The following is a 19,836-nucleotide window of genomic DNA, read 5'->3' on the forward strand; positions in this document are numbered from 1 at the left end:
TTAGGAGAATTCAGCCTCGAGCCTTATGGAGGGTAACTAGACCCACCCTGGCAGAGAATTAAATTCGTTGCCGTGGGTTGTCTAGCGCGGCTAGGCTAACAGGGAGCCGCAACAGAGGGATGAAAGAGCCGCATGCGGCTCCGGAGCCGCGGGTTGCCGACCCCTGATATAGACTGTACATAAAAGATGAGTGCTTCCACTCTGATGTCACCCATTGGTTTGTGGATTTCTATTTGGAAGTTTGTGGCATTTTGGCTGTCCCTATTTCCATTTTTTTAAAACCAGGTGCAACCATATTTGTTTAAGAAGGCCAAACAAGTAAGTGGCTTCCTGTAGCACACCTTGCTTCCTTGTCTATTATGCTCTAAATTAAGAAATGAACATCATGCTGTATTTAAAAAAAACAAACTTGAAACTAGTGATTGAGATCATAAAAAAAAAAAATCTGAAAAATGTTTAATGAAGTTAAAAATTAAATGAGAAGTAGGGTTATTTTCTCACAGACTTCTATGCAATCTTATTGGAAGCAGAGGATTCTTTAGGTGAGCCCTTACCCCACATACAGCAGCCTGCATCATGGCATCCAGACTCCCTTCAGGAGAGTCCAGGTTCCCAGAAATGAACTGCTCTGACACTTTTCTCTTGAACTCGTCCTCCCTTGCTGTCATACTAAGCACATGTCTGTAGCCAAAGGCAGCCTGACAGTATAGGTCACTCTCATCGCATGGCCTCTGCAGTTTCTCCTTGTTGGTGTTGGTGTAAGGAAGGACTGTCTTATCAACAAAGGCACCGAATCCTGTAATTATAGAAAGAGTTTAAATTCCCAATGTTGTTGATTGTTTAGTTTTTTTCTTTTTTTTCTTAGGTAAAGTGAAAGAGAAGCAGAAAAGAAATAGACCAGTTGTTTTTCAGTACCCTCCCTCTGTCTTTTATCAACACCACTGTTTTAGATTTCTGTCATATCGACTTAGATTTACTTACTTCTTTCATTTTAACCAGTAAATAAATATGATATGAAATATGATCTTTACTCATGAATACATGTTGATCAATAGTCAGTTGTAAGTGGCACAAAAAACTATTGGTTTTTGGCCATGCCCCTTCAAGTTAATGAGAGCAAATGCACTACTTCATTCAAAACGATGAAAAGCAACAAAATATATTCAGGTATAGCCAAAAAGCACCTGTAACCATATCTGAATGAGCTCCAACTGTGCACTGAAAATGAAAGTCTGTCTACTGAAGAACTGATACACGTTAATAGGTTGCCAATTGGTAGTCAGTTATTGGATGGATTCATGAACAATAGTCTGGCATTCACAAGACCTCCACAACATGAGGTAAATGGTAACATTCAAACATCTGTATTTTAACAGGTTGTATTGGCAATGAAAAAACATGACATGCATGAGTGAGTGACATGTGCTTCTAGTTTGCAAACTATTGAATTATGTACTTCTGTGCTACACTATTTTCCACTGTGGAAAGATATCTTGTAGTACTTCTAACCACAATAGGCTACACAGTAGCTGTTGGTGGGGTGCTGCAAATCAGCCCAATGTCCATCATGCACTCAAATGCAACTATGTGAAATTTTAACTTGTAAACTCTCAAAAAACATTCATCTATGTGACCATTTCAAGGATTCAAGATTCAAGGATTCAAGGATATTTATTTTCAATGCATTTCTGCAATGAAACTTTGTTGGCCGCAGTTTGGAGACTTGTATTACTTTAAACCTCATAATAATTGTATTTCATCAAAATGTCTATTTACAACAGTGTACTTGTACCTTAATGCTGAAATTATGTTTAATTTGTGGTTACAGTACAATTGTATAGCTCATATCATCTGTTAGGGTGAGGGACCTCTTACCCAACACCCAGCACTGGCTCAACTCCAACTCTGCAGCAGCAAAAGGAGGGCTGGCACAGTCCTAAGTCATCTAATATGCATGCACGTTAAATGGCCGAACATTACAACGTTTTTCCACAATGTAAAATAGTATAGCATAGTGAGGCCAAATTATTTAGTTTGTGAAATGAAGCACACATCACTCATGTCAGGCTCTGACTAGTGGGTTTTGGCCCCACACCACACTGCCTGACCTTTCAATGGAGCTGCAGCTCAAATCACACAATGTGCACTACGTAACATCACACCAGCAGCTGGAATAGTGAACTGCTGACTTTTCCCCAAAGCTAAGTTACTGACACATTAGAAAGCACTATTTTATTATGTTCGAACAGAAGACACTGACTAATTTGTAATTTGGTCTCATTACCCTGCTTTTAGCCTGGTGCTATTAAATAATAAAATATTAACAAGTTACGAACATCCACACTGTTATTTATTACCTATTTGAGCATGTTCAGTGATTTCTTTCAGAGCAGCAAAAAGATCTTTCCCCAGCCCTTTGACATTTTCCAAGTCGTCTTTCATGGAATTAGAAAGGTCCATCAGGTAGTAGAGATCCACTGGATAACCTTCAACTCTCCTAAAAGAAATTCTGAATGTTTTAGGAAGCCCTGTAAACATCGATGAGAGAGAAAGATGGAAGATTATTAAGACAAGAAACCTCACCATGCCCATCTATGAGAAATACAATATACAAATAATGATAGAAAGTTCTGTGGCACTAAATTTATGAAATCACAAAAAGTAATTTTGAATAAAAAAACATAGCTTTTTTCTTTAGTGTTTTTTTCCAGATCAAGAGAGTGATCCTCTCACATTGAACTGTTCTGGGTCGTCTGTAACATGGAAGCCAAACGCTGCATTTATTCAATCATATAAGGTCAGTATTAACTGTTTTGACCAACCAGGACGCAGTTTCAGATTTATCTTCTGTGGACTCATCTGGACAGGTTCCTGATTGTTAAATGACTCAGACAGGGGGTCTTCCTTGATAATGGTGAAATCATTCACAGGGGAGATGATTTCTTCCTTCTTGCAACCTCTTTCCATCAGTTTAACTTGGGTGTCACAGCGTACTGATTCCTGTTCACCTGCTTTGGTGAAATTCTGAAAGGTAGACAAAAATAGAAAGATTTATTTTTTATATTACAGATAGAAGAAAGTCACTCACCTGTGTCTGCAAATATTGTCGTCACAATTCAAGCCTGAGGATAAGGTTCTGCACAGTATCTTAGCTGTACCAAGGACTGCACTCTTCTGAACAGAGATCTCAGATATTGTTCCTGTGATGAAGCCAGTCTTCCAGTTTGGGGGTCACAGCCCCAAGTGCTCCAATCCCACTACTGCCTTCACTTTCCCCATCTTTTCTAGCTCCTCTCTCAGCCCTTGGTATTTTTCAGGCCTCTCATGTTTCCTCTTCCTGATGTTATGGGATTTCTACATCTATCACTCCTTCCTTGTTCTGCTGTTTATCAACCACCACAATGGTTGACTGATGAGCCAGCACCAGTTTATCAGTCTGGATTTGGGAACACCACAGGATCTTGGTTTGGTTGTTGTCTATCACCTTTGAAGGTGTCTTCTATTTTGATCCTGGGATTTCCAGCCCATACGGGGTGCACATCTTTATGTCCACTATACCAGCTACATGGTTATAGTGCTCCATGTATGATGTTCCCACCTGCATCTTACAGTCATTTGCTATGTGTTGAACTGTCTCAGATGTATCTTTGCACAGCCAGGGACCTGTCTGGAGTGGTAGAACCCAGCATTTAAAGGCTGTGAGCTTTTGTTTGGCAATCTCTAGTGTCATACAGCTTGTTGTATTCCTAGACAGTTCTCTCTTCCTCACACCTTCCTGTAGCTTTGATAGCTGATTAACTTCCCTCTTTGTTGCTTTAATATTGGCCTCCAGCCTCCTTTTCCATGGATTAGGCTTACAGTTCTCATCTTGTAAGCAAGTATCTCTAGGATTACTGTTGCTGTTACATACATCAGACTGTAGGTCTCAGTGATGGTCACAGTAGGAACAGTTAGTAGAGCTGCATTCACATCTTCTAGCAGACTTTCCATTGGTACTTTTTCACTTAGACTTGGCAAATGGGAGTTACAGGTACTTAACTTAGTTATGATCTTCACTCTTGGGTCAGCTGCCCTTGTGTTAAGGTTATATGGACTTGTGGTTGTTGGGGACTGGAACCCAACCTCGTGTGTATGATGATTATATCTTGCCCATGACTTGGCATTTTGACTCCTCCAGGCATCTTTGTTGTACCTCGGTGATCTTGATTTGTGATAGTAGGTGTCGTTTATGGACATTGGACAACTGAGGTAGAAGTTGTGCTTCAGTTCAGTTTATTTGAATCTAATCAATATTATAGTTACTCAACAATGAGTAAGTTTAATTTTGGTGACTGATACTGGGCATCATGTTTACTTTGTGTACTTATTATTCCTTTGGATATTATCGCAACATAAATCTATTTCAACTTGTTCATACCACATTTGTTTATGTCTACGAACAAAATATCACGTATTGGTTTCCCCCTGGAATTACAATGAATGGATGACCTGATATAATTAAATGAAATGTAAATTTACCAGATTTCTTCTCTCAACTGCAAAAGGTCGCTTATGTAAACATCAATTGTTTTAAACAATCAACCACGTGTATTTTGTTGTTATTCAGGTGAGGTCGAACTGTCTCAACAGTGTGCTAAAGGGTAACTGTTTGTGGTATAAATAGTAGATAAGCTTTCTTTCTCACCAGCTGTTGGCACCATGCACAGTATGGTCCAGATCTGATACAGTCAGTACAGGAGTTAACCACCGACTTTGAACAGACTTCCTCTTGACACATCCCTGCGAAGATAACCACAAACTGTTAACCCAAAAGTTCTTTCTGCTCAACAAATAGTAAATACCACTGTAAAAATGTAATTTTGCTGCATTACTTAAACAGTATATGGACAGTGTTTGAGACAGTCACTGAGTGTACTCATTTTTGTAAGTTTAAAAACTAAAACCAGGCAATAATTGCTGCCCCGTTCTGATTTGCTCAAAGCTCAAAATAAGTCTGGCCTTGCAGAAAGTTTTGCACCATTTTCTTATTTTCACAGAGCAATTAAAGGTCTTTGTACTTTGCATGCTCCATGGACAATATGCTTTCTGCCTGCAAATTTATTTTTATGAACCCTTCAGCAGGACATTTGTCTGTAGTAAAGCACATACAATTTTTTGCTTAAACGAGGTGAGTTGTTTTCTCCATTCAAGTACGGTACTACTAATCACAAACTGCTAGTACTTTTCTCGCTTTAAACGTGTACATGTGAACATGGGTAAATTTTAGGTTGACTTAAATGTTTAGTAAGCATCTGCTAATTGCAGCATTGTTTTTTTAGAGTAGCTCTCTACTTGTGTGTTCTACAGTTTTGCAACAATAGGGTAGTATTTCAATTATTTCAATGTAGTTTTGAAAAGGTAAATGTCCATTTTTAACATTAGCCCCATTTATTGCCCTACTATTTTTGTTTGAAGCTTCAATATAATGCCTTGGAAATGCAAGAGAGCAGAGCTTTTCAAACATTATAGGATAAAGGGCTGTTTTGTTTCTTGCACTGTGTAGAATGTTAATGAGTGAGACTCCATACCACATCATGCACCTCCTCTGTCCCACCCTCCCTCCCCATCAGGTTTTCAGCTAAGTTCCCTGATCTTGTGGGCTCATAGTATAGTGTTCTGTTCTACTGTAATTTCTTTGAATGTGTTATGCACTCGTCTGTTCAGTTACACCGTGTTAGGGTACTAGTGTTTTGTGTATGCTTTTCCAGTTCAGTCTTGTCGTAAACTATCCTAGCTTGGTGGTACACGGTCCTGATTAATCAGTCTCGTAAAATATGTATCAGCGTTCGTAAGATTAAGTCTGTCTTGTGCTTGATACTTGGACTGTAGTACAGTGGTATGCAAAAGTTTGGACACCCCTGATAATTTTCAAGATTTTCCTTTATAAATCACTGGTTGTCCAGATCAGCAATTTCAGTTAAATATATCATACAGCAGACGAACACAGTGATATTTAAGAAGTGAAATGAAGTTTATAGGATTGACAGAAAGTGTGCAATAATTATTTAAACAAAAATAGGCAAGTGCATAAATTTGGGCACCCCAACAGAAAAATTACATCAATATTTAGTAGATCCTCCTTTTGCAGAAATAACAGCCTCTAAACGCTTCCTATAGCTTCCAATGAGGGTCTGGATTCTGTTTGAAGGTATTTTGGACCATTCTTCTTTACAAAACATCTCCAGTTCAGTCAGATTTGATGGTTTCAGAGCATGGACAGCCCACTTTAAATCAGACCACAGATTTTCAATAATATTCAGGTCTGGTGACTGAGATGGCCATTCCAGAATGTTGTACTTGTTCCTCTGCATGGATGCCTTAGTAGAATTTGAGCAGTGTTTAGGCTCGTTGTCTTGTTGAAATATCCAGATCCCGGGGCAACTTCAACTTTGTTACTGATTCTTGAACATTGTTGGCAAGAATCTGCTGATACTGACTGGAATCCATGCGACCTTCAACTTCAACAAGATTGCCAGTACCTGCACTGGCCACACAGCCCCACAGCATGATGGAACCACCACCAAGTTTTACTGTGGGAAGCAAGTGTTGGTCTTGGAATGCTCTGTTCTTCATCCGCCATGCATACCACCCTTCATGTCCAAATAACTCAATTTTAGTTTCATCAGTCCACAGCACCTGATTCCAAAATTAAGCTGGCTTGTCCAAATGTGCTTTAGCATACCTCAAGTGACTCTGTTTGTGGCATGTGTGCAGAAAAGGCTTCTTCTGCATTACTATCCCATACAGCAACCCATTGTGCAAAGTGCGCTGAATAGATGAACAGTGACCTGCAGCAAGATCATGCTGTAGGTCTTTGGAGCTGGTCTGTGGGTTGAGTTTGACCGTTCTCACCATCCTTTGCCTCTGCTTATCTGAGATTTTTCTTGGCCTGCCACTCCGGGCCTTAACTAGAACTGTGCCTGTGGTCTTCCATTTCCTCACTATGTTCCTCACAGTGGAAACTGACAGCTGAAATCTCTGAGCTAGCTTTTTGTATCCTCCCCCTAAACCATGATGTTGAACAATCTTTGCTTTCAGGTCATTTGACAGTTGTTTTGAGGCTCCCATGTTGCCACTCTTTAGAAAAGATGCAAAGAGGAGAACAACTTGCAATTGGCCACCTTAAATACCCTTTCACATGATTGGCTTAACCTGTGTATGTGAGTCAAGGGTCAATGAACCTACCAAACAAATTTTATGTTCCAATAATTAGTGCTAAATTAGTGCTCCCTATTTTTGCTTAAATAATTATTGCACACTTTCTGTAAATCCTATAAACTTCATTTCACTTCTCAAATATCAGTGTTCGTCTGCTATGTGATATATTTAACCGAAATTGCTGATCTGGAAAACCAGTGATTTATAAAGGAAAATCTTGAAAATTATCAGGGGTGCCCAAACTTTTGCATACCGTTGTATTTTCTCCTGCCTTGGCTTCCATAGCCCTATCCTTGTCTGAACTTTCCCCTCTGATTCCGAGTAGTATCCCTTAGGAGAAGTCTATTGTTTACCCTACTTATGTCACTTCCTTCTCCCCGTTACCCGTGTCTGTGATTCAGTATATATATTCCATATTGTAAATAATTATATTGTTTGAACATTCTCATGGTCACGTCTCTGACCAGCTCCATGACACTCTCTGATCTGCAGTTTCTGACCTCACAGATCTCCAAAATGTTTCTTGTTTTGTTTGTATTGTGTCTGTTCTCCATTTGATATCCTCCTGTCCCCACCAGAACCCCCTCCTGACCATCCCCCATCCCCTTCATCCCCACTCTCACCCTAACTGGTCGAGGCAGATGGGGTCATCTTTGTCTTACATTCAAATTTGTTTGATCTGAAACATTTAAGTGTGACAAATATGAAAAAGAAGATATCTATAGGAGGGCAAATACTTTTTCAAGCCATTGTACATACATTTCAATAACTGATTCATGATGAAAAGAACATTTCAGGTTTTTAGATTTACACATAATGTAATCTTTACTTTTTATACCTTACCATTTCTACTCAGCAGCAGAAGCAGAAGTACCAGCATACGATGACCCATGTTCTAATGAGAAAACAAAAAAAAGACATATTAAGCAATTTCTCCAGTCAAACATTCATTTCTATTTTTAAATCTCACATTTAAACTTGTCTAGTCTAACTTCTCTAATTTGATTAAGCAAGTGTTGATGTATGCTAACTGATAAATACAGTTTTAGATTTGCAATCTATTGATTAAAAGCACACCAAAAAATATTTCATCATTTTCTCCTCCATCCAGATCACATTAGTCCAGATCCAAATAAAAACAACCAGTAAACTCCTCAGATTTAGACAAAAACTGTTTAAACACAATTATCAGATTTGCCAAACTTATTCTACACTGTGTCCCAAAAGTTCATTCTCCCCACTGAACAATAAGTTTGATTGTTTGCCACTAAAATGGGTTACACCTGGTCAACCAGTTGATTTGGTTGTTTGTCTGGTCAAACTGTCAGGTTCCAGTATATAAAGTGCTCGTGAGTGTAATGCATCGTGATCAAAATGCATTACACTCACAACCAGATTTTGGAATCGTTGTTACCATGGCCAAGAGTAAGGGTGGAAAAGCTACTCTTTCAGAGTCTGAGGTAGCTCAATCCCTTGGCAGAAGGATCCGCTGTAGTAGTAGCAAAGGTACAACAAGGAGGATCCTTCAAAGACTTGTCTTGCTCAGGACGTCCATCTGGCTTAACTGTGAGTGCCAAGGATCTGATGAGAAAGGCCGAGGGTAAAAGACACCCGTCATGCCAGAGCCTCAGTCAGAGGCTGAAAACATCTCGACAAGATGTTTCTAAGAGCACTATTCATCATTATTTACCAGAAAAACTGGAGCTGACAGCTTACAAGAGGCAACGCACCCTGTGACTCACCAAGCCGCAAAAGGAGAAGAGACTGGCTTTCGCAAAGAAGTACATAACTCTGTCTCGAAAAGATTGGGAGAACTGGATCTTCTCAGATGAATGCCCTCTCTACTTATTTCTGATACTCAACAGGCAAAACAATCGTATCTATATAGATGATGGTGAAAACGTACCATCTTCTGAGCAAGTGAAATTCAGTGTCCATAGTATGGTTTGGAGGGCTGTGTGTGCTTCAGGTCTCTCAGAACTGCACATTGCACCTCAAGGAAACTCCTAGACCTGGCCGTCCAGTTAAACTGAGCAATGGTGGGAGAAGAGCCTTGGTGAGAGAGGTAAAGAAGAACCCAAAGATCACTGTGGCTGAGCTCCAGAGATGCAGTCGGGAGATAGGAGAAAGTTCCACAAAGTCAACTATCACTGCAGCCCTCCACCAGTCAGGGCTTTATGCTGCCATAAAGTGGCCCGATGGAAGCCTCTCCTGCAAGACACATGAAAGCCCGCATAGAGTTTGCCAAAAAACACATGAAGGACTCCCAGACTATGAGAAATAAGATTCTCTGGTCTGATGAGACCAAGATTGAAGTTTTTGGTGTTAATTCTAAGCAGTATGTGTGGAGAAAAGCAGGCACTGCTCATCACCTGCCCAATACAATCCCTACAGTGAAACATGGTGGTGGGAGCATCATGTTGTGGGGGTGTTTTTCAGCTGCAGGGACAGGACGACTGGTTGCAATTGAAGGAAGCATGAATGCGGCCAAGTAGAGAGATATCCTGGAGGAAAACCTCTTCCAGAGTACTCAGGACCTCGGACTGGGCCAAAGGTTCACCTTTCAACAGGACAATGACCCTAAGCACACAGCTAAAATAACAAAGGAGTGGCTTCAGAACAACTCTGTGACCGTTCTTGACTGGCCCAGCCAGAGCCCTGACCTAAACCCAATTGAGCATCTCTGGAGAGACCTCAAAATGGCTGTCCACCAACGTTCACCATCCAACCTGACAGAACTGGAGAGGATCTGCAAGGAAGAATGGCAGAGGATCCCCAAATCCAGGTGTGAAAAACTTGTTGCGTCATTCCCAAGAAGACTCATGGCTGTACTAGCTGAAAAGGGTGCTTCTACTCAATACTGAGCACAGGGTCTGAATACTTCTGACCATGTGACATTTCAGTTTTTCTTTATTAATAAATTTGCAAAAATTTCTACATTTCAGTTTTTTTCTGTCAAGATGGGGTGCTGAGTGTACATTAATGAGAAATAAAATGAACTTTTTTGATTTTGGCAAATGGCTACAACACAGAGAGTGAAAAATTTCAAGGGGTCTGAATACTTTCCGTACCCACTGTAGTCACATCTTTACTAGTCCCCCACCAACTACCATGAAACAGCTCAACTTTAGGAATGTGCAGGAATGGGGAATAGAACCATGCACACTCAAGAACCTCATACATTTCATGCCTGAAAAACTGAAAGGTGTGATCAAAGTGAAATGGGGAAGTACTGGTTATTGAATGAATTGATTATGTTGTATATTCAGTCCTTGAGCTTTGTTTTTCTGAGGAGAACAAACTTTAGGGATATTGTGTATTCATCATGCTGTTGTTGTATGTCTTTGTTATTCCTTCCTTTCTTTTTCAAGCTTGAAGTTTTTCAATGCTAGCATTAGATGTAAAGTGTAGCACTGGCATTTTGCCAGCAGAGGGCACACTCCTGTCAGTCATCTCGCCCTAAATACTGGGAAATTAATGTCTGCTTTATTATTATTTTTTAACTATTTTTCTTGGTGTCTGACAATCACCTACCAGTCAGATGATCAACAGAAGAGATGCATATAAGCACAGAAATCTATTAAATATCTTCTTATACCTCTTTTTTTATTCAAACAGGTTTATACTAAGCATATCACTCTACATTTGTGTAAAGCAAAAATAAAAATCACCTGTCTTATTAAGGAACCCAGACAAGACTAATTACATACATGGACAAACACAGCCCTTACATGTTCAGTTTACATGACTGGAAGGAAACCTAAGAAAACTTTGCACAGGAAATGTTAACCGCTGAGCCTCTGCCACCTGTTTTATCAACCAAAAGCTTTATAAACCAAAAGCAGGTGGCAGTCTGTCAAAGGCCGACAGCAAGCAAGACTGTGAAAATATTGTCATTGTCATATAAAGGAAATTGTTCTTATGTTACTGGGGTCTGCTACTCATTCACTGTTCTCCCATTACAGAAAAACCTTCTAGTGACATATTACTGAATGTTGTGATACACACTAATGTCAAGAGGTCCGAGAACACAGACAGCATGCTGTTCCAGCAACTCAGGCAAGCCAAAAGGTCACAAATTACTTTAAAAATTGACAGTGCCCTGGCCCACAAAACAAAGACTGGGTGCTAGCTGTTGAAACTAAACACTGTCATCACAAAAAAGAAAACAATCAAACAAAAAAAGCCATTATTTTCAGTAATTAATCAGAGTATTCATTATCCCACAAAAAAGTCCTCCTCTCTCTGTTACAATTCAGTCAGTTCAATTCAATATGCTGCATCAGCATGGAAATCAAGAGGGCAATATGTGTCAAGGATGTCATAATAAAAAGTGTGGGAGACATTTATAAGAAAGATGGCTTGTTTGTTTTGATTCCTCGAATGTTGCAGATTAGCATCTTAGTGGCTGGAGAGCAGTGCTGGTCTTAGGTCAGTGTTGGGTGTTACCTGATCAGTAAGTCTCAGTAGCAGCTGGCAAATAACCTTTTTCAGGGGTTCAACTTTTGGGTTTGAAGTGCCTGAATTGTCAGTTGGAGCTGGATTTGAGAAGTAATCACAATTTATGTGACCTTTTTTTTTTTTTTTAATAAAGATCATCCATAAGCAATGGGTAATAACCTAATTCTGCCGTGCTTGCATTGGTTCGGGTTTCTCTTTGAATGTTTACAACTGACCTGCAGAATTCTGGGTGCAACACCTCTGTGGGATGTTTGTCCCATCTAATGTAGTCCTGGTGATTGAGTGCACCTTCAAACTTCACTACCAAAGAGAACGATTTGGTTGAGTTACCTTGTCAAAAAGTGTACAGTATCGGTCAAAGCTTTTGGACACACCTTCGCATTTAGTGCTTTATATTTATTTGTATTGTTTTCTACACTGCAGATTAATACTGAAGACTAACACTTTTTTGTTTATGACCTAATTCCATATTCTTTTATAGTTTTAATGTCTTCAATATTAATCTAAAATGTAGAAAATAATAAAATAAAAACCATTGAATGAGAAGGTGTATCCAAACTTTTGACTGGTAGTGTAGTTCAAATCTATTTGGTTTGTGTATTTTGCACATTTTTTGTCTAATTGCATTAAATGCTGTGCATTCACTGCCAGGTCAAAGTTAGCTTAAAACACTGATTATGAAATTTCTGTTCAGGCAACCTACGGATGACATTATGAAGTGTTTGTGCATGTTTATATAGATATCAATAGCGCCAGTCTACATGGTAACACTCTTATTTTTGACGGAAGTGTGCAAAAACATCTCAGTATAATGCGGTCCAGTACAACACCACTACAAACTGCTACTTTAACAGTAAACATAAAAACCTTGATCAATCCAAAGTCCAAGAAAATGAAAACTAGATAGATGCATCTGAAAAGATCTCTTTGGTACTGACAAGTGTAAGCAGCTCTGACACAAAGCCCCTAGCTTTGGCCACATTTAGGTCTGTGCAGGTACACTAAAATGCTAATGTAGCTGTAATGCATCTTGGCAAGTTGCTATAAGAGCTTGTTATAAATGGCAATTGCAGCTGTGGAGTTCACATTTACAGTTTCAAAACATAAATCTAAACACAACGGTTTAATGCTCTTTGTTGTTTAATAATGCAGCTCCTACAACTTGAAGATATTTGATTTAAAATTTTCAGAAGTCCTCGCAGCATCATACGATCAAGTGACTACATACGAAAATGACGTTCTGTTTTTATGATGTGACACATCTACCCACTATCAGAGGGTGGGTGAACAAAACTAAAGAGGAATTCAAATGTTTCCTGTGCAAAGACGCTCTTGTCGCACAATGTGTCAATACTGCTCACCATAAAAGGCAGAAGAGAAGAATGAAGAGTTGGTTCATCATTACATTTCCGCTTTTCTAACTCTGACTAAAAAAAGCTGTTCTCAAGAAAGCGTAATGCATTTATCTTGTATGTATCTATGTCTGTTTCCTATTTAATTGCACTACTGTTCAGCTAAAATGGCAAGTTGACATTTCAAAGAGTACAACACAGCAAACTAGTCCAATAGCATTTTATTAAATGGGATTTAAGTTCGTTGAATGTTGAGGTGGTAAAAACATGCACATCATTTTCTTTTTTTTTTTCCTTTTGGAGCTGCTGTAACAGTGAACTTTCTCTACTGTGGGGTCACTAAAGTTTTTCTTATCTTATACATATCAATACTAATGACAGTTTTGCTGATAATATAGCAGCATTTTTAACTAAAGGCCAGACAAGTTGAAGTTGTCTAGCTGAATCTGGCTAACCCCAACGGATGGAAATAAGTTTGTATTGTATTACTGTCAAAGAACTGCTGCCTCTGATAATTGTTTTTAAATTGGTTTCCTGCAGTTATCGTGACATTTTGTACTGTTAAGAACACCTTCGTAGAGCTTTGCATGTGTTCGCTACACATTAAAATATGAAAGCATGAAAAAACAAAATTCACAAAATGTAAATAAACAGTTTTGGATTCAGACACCAAACTTAAAGTGGAATGCAAGCTACTGTTCCTCTAAAAATATTGTCAGTTATTAGTTAACTAAGTCAATTTTCTCCTAGAAAACAAGAAACTTTTCTTCCTCATGACCTAATACAGTTCCAGAAATTGATGCAGAGATGCTACATTATTGGAGCCACACCTCTCTCTTGTTGTGACATTTTGACACGAAATACAGTTCTTCACAATATGTTAGATGCTATGAAAATGCAAAGAGTATTTTGTTCTTCATCAGACTTTGCTTGAAACACAACGTCACCAGCTTTTGTTGTAAGAATAGACGAAGATAAAATATAAAAAGTGAAGAGGATCATAAGAAGCAGAAAACAGTTTCTTTATTAAAACAAAGGCCAACTTACCAGAAAGAGGAACATGCAGCTCTGGCCTTCGGCTGACTGTTCCGTTGAATACAGTCTTATTACAGGAAGTGTGAAGCAACAAGAAGTGTATTCAAGGAAGCAACATGGGAGGCGCAATAGAATAGACTACACATCTGACTGAATGTAAAAACTTAGACTAAGATTAAGACAGACTAAAAGCCTCTCCCTTCCTGAAATGATATTCATCAGACTGTTTCTCAGTAATATGGGAAATGTGACTGACAGAAAAAAATAAATGTCCAATGAACAAAGAAAGTTGATCAAAGTTCTTTTTGCCAATCAGACCTGACTATCAACTATGTTTAACAAGCTGGTGAATCAGAAAGTCATGCAAATCTAACCTGGCAATAGTTCTAAACTGGTTCAGTAATAAACCCACATTGTGATGGACTGCATCAGGACAGCAAGAAGCAAGAAACGATCAGTTATAGGAATGGGCGAATACCTTCTCTCCTTCCCGAGGTCAAACACACGCACAGATACTTTATTTTCTCACTCTCTAGATTCTGAAACTCCTCTATCTCACCCTGTGTTTCACACTGTGTCAAGAACAACTGGCATTCACTTGTGTATGATTTAACTGAAGGTTGACATAGAGTTGTAAATAAAAGTTTACATACACTTGTAAAGTCCATGTATATCATGGCAGCCTTGAGTTACCAATTATTCCAATTTTCTATGATAGAATGCTAAAAACCAAGCAAGAAGAAAGCTCTTCCTCCAGAAGCAGCACATTAAGGCTCAACTGAAGCTTGCTCCTGATCACATGGACAAATAATAAGGCCTTCTGGATGGAAGTTGTGTGGTGAGGTGAAAGAAAAAAAATGGGCAATTTGTGCCAAGTTAGTTAGTAGGTAGTGAATGCTGAGTGTTGCTGCTTCATGTTTTTGGGCACTAAGCTGTCAAGCAAAACTCACTAGCTAATTAAACCCACTTGAATAAAGCCTTGGTCACATGTGAGGTTGGTGTCAGAACTGTAAAGATATGTTATCAAAATTTAAAAAGACAAATAGCTTACACAAATGGAAAAATTGTTTGTTTTGACATGACTTCTTTGCACTACACTGTCAAAAGCTTTCTTTGCATCCAATGAAATAACCTCAGGTACAACACTAGACGCAGGAGAGCACATTATATTTAAGAGTCAATGAATGTTTATGAGTGAGGGTCACCCTGAAACAAAAAAAGCCTGTTCAGAGATTACATCGTGCATTGTGGTTTCTAAGTGTACGGCAAGAGTCTTGGCAAGGATCTTCATGTCGCTGTTCAGGAGAGAGGTAGGTTGATACGAACCGTGTTCTGTGTCATCTTTATCTGGTTTGAGTAGGAGAATAATAAGTGCTTCAGACAACGTCTGACACAGTGACCCACGAGACAATGAGTCATTAAACATATTAAGCAAAATTGTTAATTTGTCAGCAATTTTTTTTGAAGAATTAAACTGGGTAACCATCTGGGTGAGGTGTCTTACCATTTTGCATTGCCATTATAGCATTTACAATTTCTGTTTGTTGTAGCGGGAGCTCAGTCCCCATCCCAGTGGTGTAGTCCAGGGTATACGGCGGTATACGGCGTATACCCACTTATTTTTCAGTTAGCATTGCGTATACCCACTTCTAATGCTCCCTGGTGCACATCATTCAGTAATATCTGTGTGCCAGGTAGCCCTCTTTTCCTTAAGGATGATGAAGCCATGAACAACCCTCCTCTGCCTGTAATTGGCTGGTACATGCTACCTTCACTGATTCGATTGGTTAACTTTAGGGATGAGCCAATCAGAGGCAGAGTAGGGCGGGTCATACAGAGGAAAATTTTGCTAACACCTCTGTGGCACTCCAGTTGATTGACAGGTCTGCTTGAAAGATGTGCGGAAATGCGAGAAAGTCAGAATAAACACCTTTCAAGTGAGTGGCACGTATCGAGCGAACCTACTTTCATGGACGATATAATTCTCAGGTAAGTTTTAAGGTGGTTTCCAAATGAATCATTGTTTTAAACTACTGGCAACATGACTGCACATTTCAAGGAGAGGATATTTTGTTGCCAGTGGTTAAAGCTGCAGTCAATTCCAGCCATTTTCAGTACAAAAAAAATCACTAATATTCTATTTGTAAATAAAAATATGACGAGAAATACAGGGAATATTGGATGCGCATCGCGAGGTGCATTTCCTCGAAAACGACCTATTCGTGGATCATATACCGTCTTCAAGACATGTTTTGGACAAAATAGTTTACTGGCTTGTGTCGTCTGGATGTCTAAGGTTGGATTATGGCCGTTTTTTGTGGAATATTTTCATCTGTGTGTAATAATGAACCCGGAAATGTGAGGCGCGCTGTGTATGTTGAAGCCGTGTATAGAGAACGGATGGATGGATATTCGTTTTTTGTCGGACAAATGTGTTTATATTACCGCTGTGGTAATCACATCTGAAAGTGGTTTATACCGGCGGATTCCTGAGAATCTAAGCTTTCCATCGGCGTATAGTGTTTGTATAATCGCGTTTGCAGTTTCAGACATTTAGCAAATTGCTTATGCAGATCTCAAAGTGTCCTGCGGGCGGGACACTGAAGCGCAACTGAAGCGCAACGGGTTAAACTGAGTGTCGGGCGAGTTTGACTAACGTTTTGAAAGGCTAACGTTATTCTAACGTAAGTCTGAAGCTAGCTAGATTGGGATAATGTGGGAAAACCTCTAGGCTGGTAGTTGATTTTAAAGTAAGTAAAAACACAAGAATGGGGACAGGTAGTTTAAGATTCGACCTAAAACAATATTGAGGTTTTATTCATGATGAAATATGAACAAGGATGCACTGTCAACTTCATATTTGAAGTATTTTATTTAAATAAATGTTCAAAAGTAACTGAAACACCATGTTTGCCTCATGATGAATACATGTTACATTAATCCAGTTTGCTTGTGTGACCAGTAATAACTACAAACTGCTCCTAATCAAGTCATGATAATTTTATAATAGTGGGCAAGTAGAAATGACTGAATAAATTGAATAGAGTAGTCTTCTATGTCACTGTTTCTAAAACTGGGCGTTTTTCTGGACTAATTTAAAAAAAAGGTGAAAATTAAGAGTATACCCACTTCTCCAGGGACCACTACACCACTGCCCCATCCTATGTCTGCAGTTATAGAGGCTGCTCATAGATTGTCAGTATTCTGCTTTGGGGCTTCAGACAGATATAAATTTGAGGAAAACATGGTAACATTTCGTTAATTGCTTTGGGATCAACGGTTAATTCACCCTGGGTGTTTTATATCTGAGGAATTTCCTGAGCGACTGAACGGCACTAGATTTGATTTGCCATGAAGCATCCAGCTTTCTCACCTTGTTCACAGATAGAACCACATGATTCGTTCAGTTTTTTCAGTTGATAAACTGTACTGTGTCTGAAGGTCAAGCTTTATTTTCTAGAGTTTGGGGGAGGGAGTGATAAAGTACCGAACATCTACTGTGTTTATGGAATTAATTACCTGATCCTGTTTAAGTTGCTGCATTCTATTCATTTTAGCAGAATATGCTATTATTTCACCTGTTATTACAGCTTTCAGTGTTTCCCAAAGTAGTGAGGGGGAGACATTATCTTTTTTATTGAGTTCCAAGAAATCATCAATTTTTTTTTTTATATCAGATCACAGAAGGTATCGTTGGCCAGTAAGATTTTGTCTAATTTCCAATGTGATTCCACATTGTTAAGAGGAAATACCACATCTAATAACACGGGAGCATGATCAATTCCATTATAGTTGAGTATTCAGCTTTTGTGACAAGCAGAAGAAGGTCTCTATCAATTAAAAAAAAAAAATCTACTGTATGAGTGGTGCACCTGCAAAAAGAAAGAGAAGGATTGACTCTGTGGGAAAAGCAAGCATCATAGATCAACGCTATCTATACGATCCATAAACTCTGACAAGGACCTGGTCATTTTAGACGGGACTTTAGGTTTAGGACTAGAGCAGTCCAATGCAGTGTTGAAGAAATTTCACTCTTAGTCCTTCGAAGTTTGCTGCAGTGGGGTGTTTACTGTTATTCCGGCATATGGTGGTCTTACCAACACAGAGCATGAGTCTGTGGTAAACCAACTGAGAACATTTGCAGAGTATCCAATTTATAGAGATGGTCAGAGAGTAGGGAAAGAGGCTCTGTGTAAATACAAGGGTGAACAGTCGTTAATTTGGTATGGTTGCTAATCAGTAACAGAGGGTAATACAAACAAAAAACAAAAGGGAACTGAATCAAGAGGTGTGGGTATAGGCAGCAAAAGGTAAGAAGGGATGGGTCTAGAAGCAGTTGCAAATAGCAAAGCTGCAACAAGAAAAGGTAAGAGGGAGGTCTGACAGACAGTAACAAACAAGAAAAGATGAAAGAATTGTGAATAACAGTGGGAAATGGAAAGAAAGAGTAACGTGTGGCACGAGAAGGTATCTCTAGCAAAAGGTTGTGCCATTTTCTTCATCACAGGATTGATTACTCAATTTAGGGGTTCGAGTCTAGTATTAATAACATTCATTTTTCATCATCCCAATTAGGAGCATATACATTAACTAAAACAACAGGATTGTGAAAAAGAAGCAGAGACTATAAACGAAGCGACCCCGTGGATCAGAGTTGATATTCTTTGGCTTAAACTGGAATTTTTATGTATTAATATGGCTGTTCCTCATGTTTTAGAGTCCAGGTTTGAATGGAACACCTGGCCTACCCAAACTCTTCTTAGTCTGTATTGGTCTTTTATCAGGAGGTGGGTTTCTTATAGGAATGAGATATCACATCTTTGGTATTTAAGATGAATAAAGATTCTAAACGTTTTTCACAGGCTCATTTAAACCTTTCACATCGTAATAAATTTTACGTCAGTTTTCCCTTCACTATAACTCTTCTCCATAATTAAGATACTGATGTAAAATAATGATAGTCGCTGCCAGACAAGAGAATGTGTGCAGGTAGTACACTACTTCATATCCACTTTTAACAACACAATTAAAGAAAAGTAGCCGTAAAAATGTAGGGGTGTGCCTTCCCATAACCCTTTCACACTTCCCCAACAAAAACAGAACAAAAACTAAGCCTATAATTGTACCGCTGCAAAAGGCAAGCTGCAGGCTGATCACTGTACACAGAAAACTTCTAACTGAACAAATTTTTAATCTAACAGGGCTCCCAGCAACCTGTACATTAGATTTAACCAATCAAAATAAAGATAGCTGTACTGATAACAGGAGTACCAAAGAAAAAAATACACACATGTGACATAAATAAAAGGGTGTATTCAGTTGAGAGAGGGAGTTTACATGTAAACAGTAACCCAGCAACTTGGAATTAAACAGCTTCCAGATCTCACGGCGTACAATGAGGAGTTTAAGACAGGAGGTTGCTGAACTTCTATTCCTTGCTGAGTTTTGGGTCAGAAAAATTCTGGCTTCATCTGGTGAGTCCAAAGTGAACACTGTGTCCCCGTCGCACATGCGCAGCCAGGCAGAGGACAGCTGATGCAACCAGCCATTCCTCTGGTACAGAGTCTGCTTTATGCCATTAAATACCACCCATTTTACAGCAAGTGCTGTGCTGAGATCCTGGTAAATCCTTATTATATAATGTTCCCTTGGTACTTCAGCTTGTGATTCCTGGCCCAGCATAGCACAGGCTCCTTCTGCTGAAATCTGGAGGAGTATGCCAGGGAAGTGTGGGAGGATTTCCTCTCGCCAGGTCTGTTTTCACGATAGGCCCTGTACATGACCTGGTTCA

General features: G+C 39.2%; 1 protein-coding gene across 1 annotated transcript in view; it reads right to left on the minus strand.

Moving 5' to 3' along the window:
• The window catches only part of itgb2 (integrin, beta 2), a 28,324-nt gene extending 14,193 nt beyond the window's left edge, over nucleotides 1–14,131 (minus strand). Inside the window, exons 1-6 of the mRNA XM_022221796.2 lie at nucleotides 14,058–14,131; nucleotides 8,041–8,092; nucleotides 4,685–4,779; nucleotides 2,823–3,024; nucleotides 2,358–2,528; nucleotides 555–796 (exon numbers count right to left, since the gene is read on the minus strand). Coding sequence (XP_022077488.2) covers nucleotides 555–796; nucleotides 2,358–2,528; nucleotides 2,823–3,024; nucleotides 4,685–4,779; nucleotides 8,041–8,092; nucleotides 14,058–14,072 — 777 coding nt within the window. The 5' untranslated portion in view covers nucleotides 14,073–14,131. The remainder of the gene's footprint in view (nucleotides 1–554; nucleotides 797–2,357; nucleotides 2,529–2,822; nucleotides 3,025–4,684; nucleotides 4,780–8,040; nucleotides 8,093–14,057) is intronic.
• Between the last annotated feature and the right edge of the window lie 5,705 nt (nucleotides 14,132–19,836).

This window comes from Acanthochromis polyacanthus, chromosome 14 (genome assembly GCF_021347895.1).
Source record: "Acanthochromis polyacanthus isolate Apoly-LR-REF ecotype Palm Island chromosome 14, KAUST_Apoly_ChrSc, whole genome shotgun sequence".
Taxonomy (NCBI): Eukaryota; Metazoa; Chordata; class Actinopteri; family Pomacentridae; genus Acanthochromis; species Acanthochromis polyacanthus.